Below are 15,918 nucleotides of genomic sequence, written 5' to 3' on the forward strand. Positions count from 1 at the left end.
TTGATCTTTAAAGTAACTATGATTTAACTTACTGAGTTGTTTTCCTCTGAGAGTGGGCCCTTTTGGAGTATATGACATAGGGACAATTTAGTGTGACCTAACAGTAAATCAAGAGGCAGCCAGGTAGCGTCATAAAAGGATAGTAAGTGCAAGATTACGATAACTTTCTACTCTTTTGTTCATGTTTTCTATTAATTGTAATTCTCTAAAAGGGATCGCTTATGTTAAAAGGTTTTGTGTTCAATGAAACATTTCACTTGTAACCTGTTGGATAATCCAGTTTTGTTTCAGATGGTAGAAGTCACACTTCAGAGTAATGATTGTAGGGCCGTGATGATACTTTGCCTTTAAGAGGCGTATTTTGTCCTGGATTTTTGACAAAGAAAGGTTGAGACAAAGATTCTGCTCAAAGCCAATAAGTTAAACAGCTTGTGAAGCTTTGGGTTTTTTTTAATGTTGGAACAATATAAGCAGCCTGAATGGGTAAAGTCAAGCTCCCACAGAATCAGGAATTTTTTAGTTTTAACTTTCAGCATTTACTGAGGTCTTGAAGCTGAATGTAAAAACTTTTATTCCTCTCTCTGTTACAACTATAAGCTGGTGTTCTCTTCCTACTGCTAGAATTGCATGTGAGACTATCTATTTTACTGAATTTGCTGTTGCCAAGGGTGTTTTTATAGGATGTTAGTATATTGGAACTGTTGGTTAGTAGTGATATTCTTAAGCTTTTATTTGTCTGTACTTTAACTGTGGTGTACAAATAAAGTGTATTTTGATAAAGTCAGGTAATTTGACCAATTGAATTGCATCTGCAACGCAACGCCTTACACTTACTTTTAAAAATAAGAAAATGTTAGGGTTTAGGCTATCTTCTTAATATATTTTGAGGGGGTTTGGTCTGGTGCATAACAGGGATTTGAGTGCAAAATTTAGTGAAGTACTAAAGGATTGTAAATTGTTGCTAGTGCTATCTTTCAGACAAAATGTCTGTTTGTCCAAAATTGAGTGACATGTTTTCCCGGTTAGCCTATTTATTTATTTATCCCTCAAAAGCACACTGGCCCAGGTCTTTTGCTCTCCCAATCCTCAGAGACATGAGGTAGAATGCAAGATGAATGTTGATACTCCAGAGAGGTCCCAATGGACTGGCCTCCATTGGATTTGCCCTGGAAGTTTCAGCTTCCAAGAGGAAATTACCCTACTCCCTGTGATTCTATGGATCCAACTCTGAAATAGAGTGAAAGACTACTGAGAGTTTTGACATATTTATCTGGACAGTTAGCCAAGAAATGATAGATAGAAAAATCCTTGACTAACTCCTGGGTAACTATACAACTAAGCCCTTGTTATGGACCAGACACCCTCAAAATATTATAGACCCTAAATATTTCTTATTTTAACGTTAAATATAAAATGCCTGTTCCAGGTGCAATGAAAGTGGGCAACTGATTCAATGTTAAGCAAAACACAATTTATTTAAACATTGCAATTAAAATACAGCCAAAGCAAGAGGAATATAGAATAACTACACTTTATTAGAAAACCTAACTGTATAATAGATTCAATAACTATTAGTAATTGACTGTTCCAATATAGTAACATCCCATAAACATATTCCTTGGCAAAAAAAAGAAATTTCGAACACAAATTCTCACATGCAGTTCTCCAATTCAGGAGGAAAAATCATTAAGAGAAAATTCAGAGAAAGTAACAGCCAGGAGACATTCACTGAAGCTTCCAACACTGTTGAGACCCTAACAGATTCTGATGTTACCCAGAAATCCTGATCTGTGAGAGTTGGCTACACCCATTCAGGCTGCATTAAAAAAAATCTACCAAGCTGTTTACTCAAGTGGTTTTCAGTAGCCAGCTTGGCACCTTTCCTTCAATCTCTCTTTTAAAAGAAACCAGAATGAAACAACTTCTTAAAGCCACAGTATTGTCACATTGATGGCTTCATTTTTTAAAAGAACCCTTGGTCTTACTCTACTAGTCCACGATAATACATATACATTACATTGACTCTAAGCATGCAACAATTCACTCACACAATCAATTTCAGTCTGTTTACCTCTGCCACTGGACGCTTCCATCTTTCTTCATCAAAATCACAAAAACAAGTCGGCAATTACATTTTCTCATCTTGCCATGTGTATAATTTTCAAAATGAATGGCTGCAGTAATAAGCGCCGTCTAAACAGTCTAGAATTTTTGTTCTTAAATTTCTTCAAAAACTTTAATGGGTTATGATCAGAATATATATATGTCTCAGACACACTACTGGCAATATAAATGTTGAAATATTATAATTGTGGAATATTTCTGTTGATGAGTATTCAATTTTCTGGAAAAGCGCCCTTCTCTCTCTATCTTCTCATCATTCTCTTGTAAGAGTACAGCACTGACACCCACATCACTTGCATTGATAACCAACTTGAAAGACTTTGTATGATTAGGTGTGGCTAACACTTGGGCAGTAGTTACCACAGTTTTCAGGCTGTCAAAGGCCTTCTGACAGTCTACCATCCACTGAAATTTTCTGCACTTCAGTAAGTCAGTCAGTAAAAAAACCACACTGCTAAGTTTTGGTACAAACTTCTGATAAAACCCAGTCAATCCCAGGAATCAAAATACTGCCATCTTTGTTGATGGTATGGAAATTCCCTTTTGTTGTTACATACTGTGGGGCCATCTGTCAATGTCCAATAACATGGCTCAAGATTGTGACTTGGGCTTTTGCAAACTCACTCTTAGCCAGACTGATCACCAAGGATGAAAGGCTCTTGCCCGAAATGTCGAGTCTCCTGCTCCTCGGATGCTGCCTGACCTGCTATGCTTTTCCAGCACCACACTCTCGACTCTGATCTCCAGCATCTGCAGTCCTCACTTTCTCCTCCCTGATCACCAAGGCTGCCTCCTGAAGTTGATCAAACAATTCCAATAGGTGCTGCAAATTTTCCTTCCATGTGTGACGAAAAATCACCGGATCATTGATGTATACCAGACAATTGTGTAATCCAGGAATGGCTTTGTTGATTAGTCTTTGAAATGTAGCTGGTACATTTTTCTATCAAATGGCATGGCTTTAAATTGGTATCGTCCATTTGATCTTATGAAAGCCAAAATTGTCTTCACTCTTTCAGATAAAGGTACCTGCCAGTGAGTCAGTCCAATTTAGAAATATAAGTTGCTTGTCCCACCTTCTCAATCCAGTCTTCCAAACATGGAATATGATACGAATAAAACTGCATTGACTTTCCAATAGCCCACACATAATCTTTGAGTACCATTTAGTTGTGGTACCATTGCTATGGGTGAGCTCCAATCGCTGTAAATCACAGTGGAGTGTACTGTGGAAAAGCTACAACAGGAAGTGGTAGAGGCGGGTACAATTGCAACATTTAAAGACATTTGGTCAGGTACGGGGATAGAGGTTTAGAGGGATATGGACCAAAAACAGGCAAATGGGACCATGGTTCAGTTTAGGGAGCATGGTTGGCATGGATGTGTTGGACCAAAGGATCTGTTTCCATGCTGTATGACTCAATGACTCTCTTAGTCCAGTATTTTTGTATTTCTCTTTCTGTATCGTCTATTATTCTAATTCACCACCATTTCAAGTCATGTGTTGCTCACCTATCTTTATTTAAATCTCATGGTTGACCTGGCAGATTGCCCTTTTCCCTCAGGTGCCCCTTTGCCTTGCCCTATTAGCAAAGGTTTTAGAACATTTTGGTCAAAAATACTTTGAGTTGACAGGTGCAGGGTCAAGTTCTAAGCAAGACTGACAGTGCTAAAGATCCATCAAAATCAGGCCTGATAATTACATTATCAGCAAATACATTAGTAGAATAAAATCAAAGAACCTGGGAAATCTGAGACAAAAACTAGAGCTAGATATAGAGACCATTAATAAAATATATTCCTTTCCTAAACCGAGAACCAGGACACTTTTCCTTTCCAGGTGGGCTCTAAATGAAACCACGCCCATTGTGGGCGTGGTTTTGGTGGGACACACCCACTGAGGGCAGGTCTTCTTTCGGACACAACTTGAATGGGGCGTGGACATATCAAGCCGCACCCACATGGGGCGGGGCCATATGGTGACGTAGGGCAAAATGGGCGGCGAATATTCCTGGACGCGGATTGAGAGCGGGGCTCCCTTTTCCCATTGGCTGACTGGAAATTCTGCCCCGCCCCTATCGCTGCACATGCGCAACGCGGTGCGTACCGGTTGCTATGGGAACAGTCGTTGCGGCGGTTGGAGCGGGCCGATGGCGGACGGGTTCGGCTGTCGGGGCTCGGCGCTGGTCCTCCCCCCCGTGGAGGCTGCAGGGTACGCGCAGAGTCTCGAAGAGTTCCCTCTGAAAGAGATCGGCAGCCCCCGGTGAGGAGGGGGATGGAGAGGAAGGGGAGAGGGAATCCCAGGGAGTGTGGGCGAGTGACCACCGGGGCTGGAGTGTGGAGGGTGTTGGGAAAGGCATACCTCCCAATCTCCCCATCTCGTCCTGCCAATCTCCCCCCTCCCCCTGCAAATCTCCCCCCTCCTAACCCATCTCCCCTCTCCCTACCCCAACTTCCCCTCCCTTACGCCATCTCCGCTACCCCATCTCCCCACCCCATCTTACTCTCCCGTACCTCGTCTTTCCCATTCCTCATCTTTTCCATACCTCATCTCCCCTCCTCCATCTTCCCCTCCCTACCTCATTTCCCCTTGCCCCATCTCTCCCTACCCCTACCCCATCTCCCCCTACCCCAACCCACCCTACCCCATCTCAGTCTCCCCCACCCATCTCCCCCTCCCCCACTCCTCCCCTACCTTCCACATCATCTCCCCCTACACCACCTCCCACTCCCCCGTCTCCCGCTACCCCAACTCCCCCATCCCTCCCTCCCCACCCCATCTCCCCCTCCCATACCTCATCTTCCCCTACCTCATCTTCCCCACCTCATCATCTACCCCATCCCCCTCCCCCATCTCCCCCTACCCCACCCTATCTCTCCCTCCCCTGCCCCATCTCCCCCCAGCCCATCTTCCTGCTCCCCTACCCCATTTCCCCCATCTCCTACCCTATCTCCCCCACTCCTCTACCTATCCCTATTGCCCTCCCTACCCCCATCACCCTCTATCTCTCATCCCCCCCCATTCCCAGTCTTCCCCCTCCCCACCTACCTCATTCCTCCCCACCAGCTCTCCATCTCCCTGTCTTGCCCCCGCCCCCCCCCCCCACCAAGTGGATGAGGGTGGGACATGATGAGAGGAAGTAAAAGAAGAGGGTGGGTGTGAGACCCACCTGTCTCAATGAGATTGAGGGAGAATGTGGATGTGAGGGACAGTGACCACCCTTGGGACAATGTGAAGGAGTCAAAGAGACTGTCAAATGCCTGGAGGGGTTGATGGAAGAATGTGAGTGACCTCCAGGGAGGAGATGTTGCTTATATTCTTCACCGCCTTCTGCCCTTCAACTGTATTGGGGGTGGGGTAAGGACTGTGGCCCAGGCAGGAGGGAGAGGGAAAAGTGACCTCCAAAGGAAGGAGGGTGGCCAGTTTAGAGGGAGAGTGACCCTGGAGTCACTGAGTGTCTACACTCACAGCATTCCTGAAGATGGGCTTATTCCCAAAATGTCGCTTCTCCTGCTCCTTGGATGCTGCCTGGCCTGCTGTGTTTTTCCAGCACCACATTTTTCAACTCACAGCCTGTGTTTGATTCCCTTTTGTGACAACCACTAACTCTACTAATGTGTTTCACAGTCTCATAGTCCTCTTTAAATACATTTTCTTGCTCAATTACACGATTGTTTCTGTTTATTCTGGCCCAGCCCTTCTAAATTATATATGCTGCTATCAAATTGTTCCTGTTTTTTCAGATATTGTATCCCTCTGCCTTTGACAGAGTGAACCCTCTTCTAATGACCCTCATATGTTATCCATCTGGAACTGCACACACCTGGTTCCACTCTTATCTTACATTCATGGAGAATCAATCGTAAGTCTTCCATTTCTATTCCCTGATTTTTACCCACTGGAGTTCTCCAAGGGTCTAACCTTGGCTCCCATCAATCTCTCATGTACATAATGCATCATCCAAAAACTAATGTCAAGTTATTCTCTAGCTCATCAACATCCATCTCAAGTCCTTCTATAAGTTGCCAGGTATCTTTTCAACATCCAGCACTGGATGTTCGAGATTTCCTCCAACCAAATATTGGGGATATGTAAGCCATAATCCCCAAGCTGCATTGCCGAGCCACCAATTCCATCCACCTCTACGGCAATTTTCTGAGCTGAACCAAACTAATGCTATATTTAACTTCAAGTTAACATGAATGAGTTGGACCAAAGGGTCTGTTTCCGTGCTGTACATCTCTATGATTCTATGAGCTTCTGACTACTGTGTGAACCACTGCTTACTTGATAGCAAACTTGTTCCTGAATCAGAATGTTCTTGGTATAAGACCTACTCCAGGACTCGAGCACATAAATCGGGCACTCCAATACTGTACTAAGTGGGTCTTTCAGTTTAGGTGCTGAACTGTAGTTCTGTCTGCCCCTCAGGTGGATGTTTCAAAGAGGATTGGTGGGATTACCTTGGTTTGCTTGCCTGATTTTTTTTTTGTTGTTGTTTTTATTTTAATCCACTTGTCCATATATGTTATGACGCATCTCTGGAGCAGGTGAGATTTGAAACTGAGCCTCTTGGCTTAGAGGTAGTGACACTACCACTGCTCCACAAGAATGTTCATTGTTTGCTTTGTTTTCTAAATGTGCCGATTGTTCACAGATGGTTCAGACAGCATGAATACATCGAGAAGCTGAATATGCAGGCCATCATCAATGCCACTGCTGACCAGGACGAATTTGTCAAGGAAGCTATTTATTCTCACGGGAAGGTAGAGTTTGTTAAGCAAAAAACACAAGTAATATTTTGCATGTCTGACTAGCCATCAAATTCTGACAACAGCTGTGCACCAATAATTCCTTTTAAATTCCATTGTCTTGTGCAGCTTTATAATTTTCCATGGACTCGTATGCATGCAGGTTATTAGACAATTTGCGTCTGAAAACCAAATCTTTCCATTCTTGTTTTAAATGTTGATGGGCTTTTACTGTCTTTCCAACAATTTCAGATATCTAGCCTTAACTACACAGAAACAGAAGTTCCTGCAGTTTTCCTATTGAATGTTTAACTGGTTGTATTGTCAGTGTCAAGGTCTCCCATAAAGGAGTCAGTAACCAAGTCTTTAGGGTTCTGCTTTGTCCCTAGGATCCATCTATGCACAGTGGGTGTTGGAGTGAATACCTTCTACCTGAAGGGTTGTGATCTCTTGTGAAGCTGTTTCCTTATCATCTCCAAGTAACTCTGTCTTTAAATCCTGTGATGAAGGCATGGTCTCCTCTGCTTCCTGTTCCTCCTTTCCCTCATGTACCACCTGATCCAAGGAACTTCCTTTTCTGTGGAGGGTGTTGCACTCATTGCCATTATGCCCAAAGTCTGACAATAGTATCCCCATTGAGGGCAGGGCAGGATTACCTTTTGAGTGACTGACTGCCCAGTTTGCTCATGTGATGCCAAAGGCTGCCAACTTCATTTTGCCTATCTCTGTGCCATTTGTGCAGCACAAGAGGCATCTCTTTACCAAGTTTCTAAATCCTGTTTGCCCTCTTGTGAGGCTGAATGATGCCTTGGAGCAACCTTGACTGACTCTCCTCTACTGTGTAGTCTCCCCTTGCATGTTTAGAAACCGTCAGCTTCTGAATCACATATACCCTTTTAAATATACCATTCTCAGCCTTTCTAAATAAGGTTTTTAACAAGTTTAATCAATATCATGCGGAGGATTGCAACAATCCTGCCCTGCCTTCCCTTCATCCTGATACTTATTGCCAGTGTAGGGATCATGCTTTTAAATTGAGACAGTCTCAAAAATACATTTGTACCTCCATTCCTGCCCATAAAGGGGTCAGAAGATTCAGCCCACAGTTTCCCATCAAACTAACGCAGCACAGGTAACTCAGGAAATGTTTGGAGTAAGTAATGGTTCCACAGAGAAATGCTTATGCAGGCATCTAGATTGAAAGAGATCAGGATTAATGGCCAGCTGATTTGCAAATGCCACAGTCTGATCCATTCTGTCATGTGTTGCTCCTTCTTTCCAAAGCAATGCTGGTTTTCTCAATCCTGGATTGACACCGACTCTTGCTGTCATCTACACTGAGGGTACTTCAGGGACTAAACTCGTAAATATCATGAGCAGTGAATGTTTTATAAGCTCAAGCTTTCTTATCAGTGCTGAAAATAGAGAGGATTAAACTAACCAGTATCAAGGAAAAAGGCCTGATCCCATATTAAAATTCCAAGTTGCTGACCTGTTGGATAGCGTCTTTGATACAAAACCTTCTTGCTGCCTAATCCTTCCATTGATTTGTGTTGCTATGAAATTTTATAGCTGTCGTTTATGTATTGATTTCATTGCAGGTCCCCACACTGATTCATGAACTCCTTGCTGTAGAGGTCTGGAAGCAAAAAGTGTTTCCTATATTGTGTCAGCTCCAGGATTTCAATCCAAAGGGCACTTTCCCCATATATATTGTGGTGAGTGAAAGAGTCCACTGAATGTCTTCACAATTGGAGTCAATTAATTGAATTCTTCCAGTGTTAATTTAGAACTAATTATCCAAAACTGCTGTCAGAAGATTTGGCAGTATACCAAACACGAGTATATTTCATTTGAGTAAAACAATTAAAGGGAGAAGGATGAAGTTCTTCCATGGATGATGTAACTCTTCATCACATAAGACCTAAGACCTAATTTCTAACTATACATTAATAGTAACAGGATCCTGAATGTCTGAAGGATAAAGTCTATCTGATGATTCAATGACAGTTGTAGAACTCCACATTTGACTGACAGCAGGGGAGGGGTGTAAGACATTCTCTTACTCCATGAGATGCAGAATATAAGAGCAGGGAAATTGTGCTAAAACTGTATAAACTTACTACAAAGGATATGATTGCATTAAAGAGCGAACAAGAATTTAGAACATAGAACGTAGAACAATACAGCGCAGAACAGGCCCTTCGGCCTTCAATGTTGCACCAACCTGTGAACTATTCTCAGCTCAACCCCCTACACTAACCAGAATTTACCAGGATATTGCCAGATATGGAGAATAACAGCTTTTAAGAAAGAGTATATAAGCCTAAGAATATTTTCTTGGGAACACAGGAGGCTGAGAGGACATTTAATTGAGGTTTAAAATTAATTTGAAACTAGATAGTTTGAATAATAAGACCCTATGATTTTGGTTAGCAGCAAGGTCTTGGGAGCACGGATTTAAATTAATTGGCCTAGGATTGAAATAACTCCACAAGGTCACCCTTTATTTATACATGGATAGTCCTTGACATTGATCCAGCACCCTCGAAGCCAGCTCTGAGTGAACAGGATGTCTGATACTCCTTATCAGTCAGCCAGAACTCCCTCATTGGATCAGATTAACAGCCCCAAACAGGAAATCCGATGTAAATCACTACAAGAATAAAGAGGGATTGAGAATTTATATCATCCAAAGGGTGACAAAGGTCTGAAACTCAACTGAATGGGGAGTAGAGACTTTAAATATAAGATGTGAGCATACACTTGAAGTGTTGTAGGGAACAAACCAAGAACTGGAAAGTAGGATTGAGTTGAATAGTTCTTTCTAAGCTGGCACAGGCATGATTGGAAGAATGGCTTCTTTCTATGTAATTATTTTTTCTATATCAAAACAAATTTATTATACTTTTGCTGTTTAATACATCAAGTGAAATGCCACTATGCAAAGTAGGTGAGATACAATTTTATTATTAAAGATAATCAGTAATCATACACTGGCACCAAGGGGGCTGAGTAAATTTGAAATGATTGTGAGTGGGTGGTAGAGCAGTGCACTAATGGCTGCAGTCATACCGAACACAAAAGAAAATGGTCACTGATATTGGAAACCTAATTTTAGCCGTAGCCTTGACTGACTTAAGCTACTTTAATAATAATTTTTCGTCCATTATAAATATCCATTACATAGTCTGTCATTTGAACTTTGTAATAATACCCCAAAAGTTGTGAAGCCAGTGCAATTCAGCTTTCCACTCATGAACCAACGAGTTAGATGTTGCTATTTAGTGTGCTTTGTGTGAGTGCAACCTAAAGTCTAGTTTCACCCTGAATGGAAACTGACTTTCAACCATTACAACATCGTGATTGCGGTGTTTTGGGTCTTGATGTGTTGACGTTTATACACAGCACAGACAACTTCTCAAATGTCATTTGTCAATGTTTGAGTTATTAATGTATACAATTGTTCATACAGAGAACTGTTTCAATATCATGTAATACTTCTCACTGACAGAATATTCTTGTTAGCTCTCTACCTCTTAATTTTTTTACCCTATTTGTTATGTAGATTCATCATGAAGCAACCATCATTAACCTCCTAGAAACTATTCTTTACCATAAGGTGAGTATATTAAACATTTTAATTGAACTAACTATTCCAATAACAAATTTTAATAATCTTGAGTGTTCAATTGTTCATTTTTCTCACAAAAATACTCATCATTCTTTTATTTTAAAGTCTGAATGTCAATATAATTTTGGTTTTTGAAAAATGCACTGAATGGATTTGAGAAATGCAGGAGTACTGATAGAGATAAAATGAGTCTGTGCCAGCTCCGTGAAGTGGACTCACAGTGATCAGCGATTAATTTTTCACTGTTCCAGTTTTAATTTTCCATTTATTTTGAAAATATTACCAAGCATTATAACTTCAACCTAAGTAAAAGCTACAGTGAGACTAAGAAATGAGTCTGTAAGAAGACTTTGAAATAACTTTCTGTAAACTTCAAAACAAAAAGAAAATTGGATATGGTGAAAAAATGGCTGCCAATGAAATATGCTATCTATTTTGCACTGCTGGCAGGAACCACTTTAACCCATGTAAGGTTTTATCAGTCTTTGTAAACAATGGTATGAGTTACCATCAACCAAAACACAATGCAAATAGCATAACAACATAAGAAACACGAGCAGGATTCAGCCATTTGGCCATTCAACCTTGCCCTGCTATTCAGTAACATCATAGCGGATCTGCCTCAGGCCTCACTCTTCATTTGTGCCAGCTCTTCATAGCCTTTAACTCCTTAATGTATCCAAAATGTATCTAGCTCCTCTTTTAAATACTTTGTGATCCAACTTTCACAACTTTGGCATAGAGAATTACAGACAATCACTGCCTTCTGGGAGAAGAAATTCTTTTGCATCTCCATTTTAAATAGGTCTTCCCCTTATTTTCTAATTATGTTCCTTCCAGAGATTCATGTTTCTCCCACTAATGGAAACATCTCAACACCTACTCTGTCAAGCCCTCTTAGAATCTTAAACAAAATTAGAAGTTGCTCGAGAAACTCAGCAGATCTGACAATGCCTGTCGAGGGAAAAAGAAAGTTAACATTTCAAGTCCTGTGACTCTTCTTTGTTTTATTCTCCTCAGAATCTTGTCTGTTTACTGGGTTTACTGCACAGAGTCATCATCTCAGTTCCAATTACTAACTATGGCCCTGGAAAACAATTCAAAATATATCTGAACTAATTACTCATTCTTTTGCATAATTTCCAGATCAATTAACCTTTGCAGTTCTCTGATTCTTTGTTCTGCACTGTGTAGCATGAAGAAGGAAGAGAACTCTTATACAATTCCTGATCCTACTACCTCACTGTTACTAATCGCACTCTTGTGAAAATACGAATATTTTTCTGTGATCCCTGAAGTCCAATCATTTCATTGTCTTGGACGCTTAAGAGAAAGTATCAGGGGATCCAAGATGGCAGTGATCTAGAAAGATCGCATTGCAGAGCTCCACGCCACATTGCAAGTGGGATGAAGTCCTAACCCACCCTACCCAGATCACCCAATATCCTGGGGCTCTGGAAATGTCGTGGAGTCCCAGGAAACTGTTATAAAACAACTTACCTCAGTTTTCGCCTTTCAAGGATGCCGAAGAAGGGAGCAGGTACGTCTGAGGCTGGGTCCGCGGATCAGCATGCAGGATCCTCTGGCTGTATTTTCTACCAGGTCCTGTTAACAGAGCTCGTGAAATCTCGTGAGAATTTGGAAGCAGGTAGGGGACAAGCTGGCCCCAATCTCTATAAAGCTGCAGAAGCATGAACAGCAGCTGGGAGACCTTGAGAAAAAAATGGATGAGGTAGAATGCAGAGTCACAATGGTGGAAGCTGATACTGGTTCCTCCAAGGATAGGATCCAGGCCCTGGAGACACAAGTCTGTAATTTGCTTGACCAGGTTGATGACCTCGAGAAAGGAGCAGGAGGAAAAATATTTGGATCGTCGATCTGCCAGAGGGTGAGGAAGGTGAGCAACCAGTGGAATTCATTGAAGCTTGATTGCCAAAATTCCTTAACTTGGAGGCTGGAATGGGAAGCTTGAAGATTGAGAAGGCTCTCCGCCGGGTCATGGCATGCAGGTCAGGTCTCGACCAACGTCCTCGTCCTATTTTGGTGCAGTTTCATCTCTACAGAGATAAGGAGAGAATCATCAAAGCTTCCAGAATTCCTAATTTACGAGGGATTAAGTTCTTCCAGGACTTCTCAGTGGCGGTGATCCAGAAAAAAAGGTCTTATGATGGCATCAAGAAAAGACTAAAGGAGCTCAGGATCCAGTATTCTCTGAGGTATCTGGCAGTGCTTCCAATCACCTTAGTGGATCTGTACATCTCTGACACATCAGAGAAGGCTAGAGACTTTGTTGACAAATTAACTTAATCTGAACAATTTAGTATGTACAAATAGTAATGTTTTTTGGATATGTCTCTACTTTTCTTTTTTAAAAAAAGGAAACCCGGTTGGGGCCACCTTTTCCTATTTGTTATTGGTAATAATCTGGTATAAACTAGGCTTGAGGGCGGCTAGGATGTTTATTTTCAATTTCTAAATTAGGTTATATCAAAGGATGGGTGGGGTACTTATTTTTTTCAAATTTCTTTTGTACACGTTGTTATTCCATGGTGTATTTTCTTTCTTTGCTGCTTGTGTTTGTGGTGCAGCCCTAGCTAGGAAGAGAGAAAATGGTTGGGATGGCTAGATGCCTACTTGCGGGATGGGAAGTTGGGTTTTGGGATGTGTAGATGCTCCTTTATGGCTCGGGGAGAGTTCCTCTATTCAGAGCCATTGGCGCTTCATACGTTGGTTTGCTTTTTGGTTTTTGTTGTATAGAATCTTTGATAGCTTTGTAGGTTTGTTAAATGTATTAGTTTTAGTTTATGTAGTTTTTATGTTCGATGGATTTTGCAACACTGAGGCTCGGCGATTTGTAATTCGAATTCTTCCTCTCTAGAATCTAAATGTTACTGCAGAAAGTTATGGCTAATGACTTGATTAAGTGGTGTACCTGCATCATCAAGAGGAGTCACTCGCCAATTAAGAGGAAAAAGAGACTCTCGAGTCTTAGAAAGAAAAAGGTGGATATTGCTTTATTATGGATGATAGGGAGCATTTAAAACTACAGCAGAATGGCTTTGATTGGGTTTACTTTTCATCTTTTAATACCAGAAGTAGGGGAGTGGCTCTATTGGTTAGGAGGAATCTCCCATTTAAGTTACTAGACTGTGTTAAAGACACACATGGGGGGTTTGTAATCCTCAAAGCCTTGACAATGGGGAAGAATATGGTGTTCTAAATGTTTATTGCCCTCTGGCCCAACCCCTCAAGTTTCTGGTAGATCAGTTCTCTAAATTGATCAGTCTCGAATCTTGGCATATCATCATAGGGGGAGATTTTAATTGTCTTATGGATCCCACGGTAGTCAGGTTGTCCAAAGCCACCCAATACCCTCTGCACAAACTAAATAATTAGTGGACCTGTATGTGGAGTTAAGGTTGGTGGACATCTGGAGGCATCTCCACCCTAACGGCAGGGATTTTACATTTTTTCAAATCCACAGAGATGTCACATCAGGATTAATTTTTTTTCTGACTCCTGTAGCAATCCTGGACTTCGTGGCATCTTGTATGTTTGGTAATATTACCATATCCGATCACGCCCCAGTGTACCTGTTAGTTAAGATTAAGGATGCTAAACTGGGCCCAAGGCACCGGTGAATAAATCCCTTTTTCCTTAAGGATAGTAAGTTTGTGGAGTACATTTCTAAGAATTTAGGGTGTTCCGAGACATTATTTCAGGCTCGGTTAGTAGCCCATCCGTCCTTTGGGAAACTGCCAAAGCCTTTGCCGGGGGAAGTGGCAGCAGGACGAGCAGCAACATCTTCTCGAAGCACAGTTGAAGGCAGCCAAGAAGGCTTACTTTGACAGCCCCTCGGCCAAGCTACAGAGGATTACGGCACTGCGGTCTGCATTGACGCATGCAAACAGCAAAGAAGAAGCTTACTTTCAGAAAAAAAAGACTGTACAAGTATGGTGACAAACCAGGCAAGTACCTAGCATATCACGCCAGGAATAGGAGCGCCCCTCAAGCCATGACGTCGATTAGGGAAGGGGCCCAGAGCCTAATATGTGATTCCAAAAAGATTAATGCAGCATTACAGAGATTCTCCTCTGAATTATACCAATCTGAGGTTTGTGAGAAGGCGCAGGCCAAGATAGAGTCCTTGTTCAAGGATCTGGAGCTTCTGGGTTTGGCCCCTGAACAAGAGTCTCTTCTTAAGAGGTGCAGGAAACTGTAAAGCAGCTTCAGAGTGGAAAAGCAACTGGTCCTGATGGACTTCTCAGCGAATTTTGTAAGGAATTTATAAGCATAATGACTCATACAGTCATGATCATCTCATGCCATCTCTGAGAGGCCAATATTTGCTTATTCTTTAAAAAGGGAAGGTCCCAAAGAACTGTGCTTCTTACAGGCCCATTTCACTCTTAAATGTCAACTTCAAAATCCTCTCTAAGACTCTTGCTTTAAGGCTGAAAACTGTGTTACCTCCTATGGTTAAAGACGACCAGACAGGTTTCATAAAGAGCTGCAGGTCATCTAATAATGTTAGGAGGCTGCTGTCAACAACAGTCAATACAGGGATTGGTGCTTTCTCAAGATGCAGAAAAGGCATTTGACCGAGTTGAGTGGTCATACCTTTTTTATACTCTAGAGCAGTTTGGCTGGGTTGAAGTCTTTATAAGATGGGTAATGGTTCTCTACAGTGACCCATTTGCTACAGTCATCACCAATGAGGTACGATCAAGCAATTTTAGCATTTTTAGGGGGATCCAACAAGGCTGTCCCCTTTCGCAATTGCTTTTTACATTGGTGATTGAACCATTGGCGGAGGCCATTAATAGGGATCCCAGTATACCGGCTCCAGAAATGGGGTCAGAATTACATAAGACTTCGTTGTACATGGATGGGTGTCCTCATTTTTTTGTTAAATCCAGCAGTTTCGGTGCCTCTTCTGATACAATGTAGCAGCTCCTTTGGCACCTTTTCGGGGTACAAGATTAATTTTGCAAAATCAGAGGATATGCCTGTGGGTGGTCTTACGAGGGTGCTAGATCTTGAGGGTGAATCTCTATTCCCATTTAAGTGGTCACAGTAGGAATTTGTGTAATTGGGCATCTTCATCACTCCAATTATTCGACAAAATCAAACAAGACCTTCAAAGATAGGAGGCCCTTCCTGTCTCATGGTTACATCGGATAGTTCTTATTAAGATGAATATGGTACCCTAAACGAATGCTCTCCCTGATTTTCGATAAGAAAACATTCAGGAGACTGAACGGCTGGTTCAGCTCTTTAATTTGGCATCGTAAGCAGCCCCTTATTAAATTAGCTAAACTACAATTGCCTCACAGATTGGGGGGGAGTGGACCTTCTGGACATTAAAAGCTACGAACTAAGCTAATTTTTATTCTGTGTGAGTGACT

General features: G+C 41.8%; 1 protein-coding gene across 3 annotated transcripts in view; it reads left to right on the forward strand.

The window, feature by feature from the left end:
* The first annotated feature begins 4,270 nt into the window (after positions 1 to 4,270).
* The window catches only part of zmynd10 (zinc finger, MYND-type containing 10), a 62,074-nt gene continuing 50,426 nt past the window's right edge, over positions 4,271 to 15,918 (forward strand). Inside the window, exons 1-4 of one of the 3 annotated variants that reach the window (XM_060835230.1) lie at positions 4,271 to 4,336; positions 6,783 to 6,891; positions 8,478 to 8,594; positions 10,445 to 10,498. In XM_060835230.1, coding sequence (XP_060691213.1) covers positions 4,275 to 4,336; positions 6,783 to 6,891; positions 8,478 to 8,594; positions 10,445 to 10,498 — 342 coding nt within the window. In that variant the 5' untranslated portion in view covers positions 4,271 to 4,274. Of the gene's footprint in view, positions 4,388 to 5,932; positions 5,988 to 6,782; positions 6,892 to 8,477; positions 8,595 to 10,444; positions 10,499 to 15,918 lie in introns of those variants that run through there. The other 2 variants (XM_060835229.1, XM_060835231.1) reach the window with 2 other exon arrangements.

Source organism: Hemiscyllium ocellatum, chromosome 14 (assembly GCF_020745735.1).
Source record: "Hemiscyllium ocellatum isolate sHemOce1 chromosome 14, sHemOce1.pat.X.cur, whole genome shotgun sequence".
In the NCBI taxonomy this organism is placed as follows: domain Eukaryota; kingdom Metazoa; phylum Chordata; class Chondrichthyes; order Orectolobiformes; family Hemiscylliidae; genus Hemiscyllium; species Hemiscyllium ocellatum.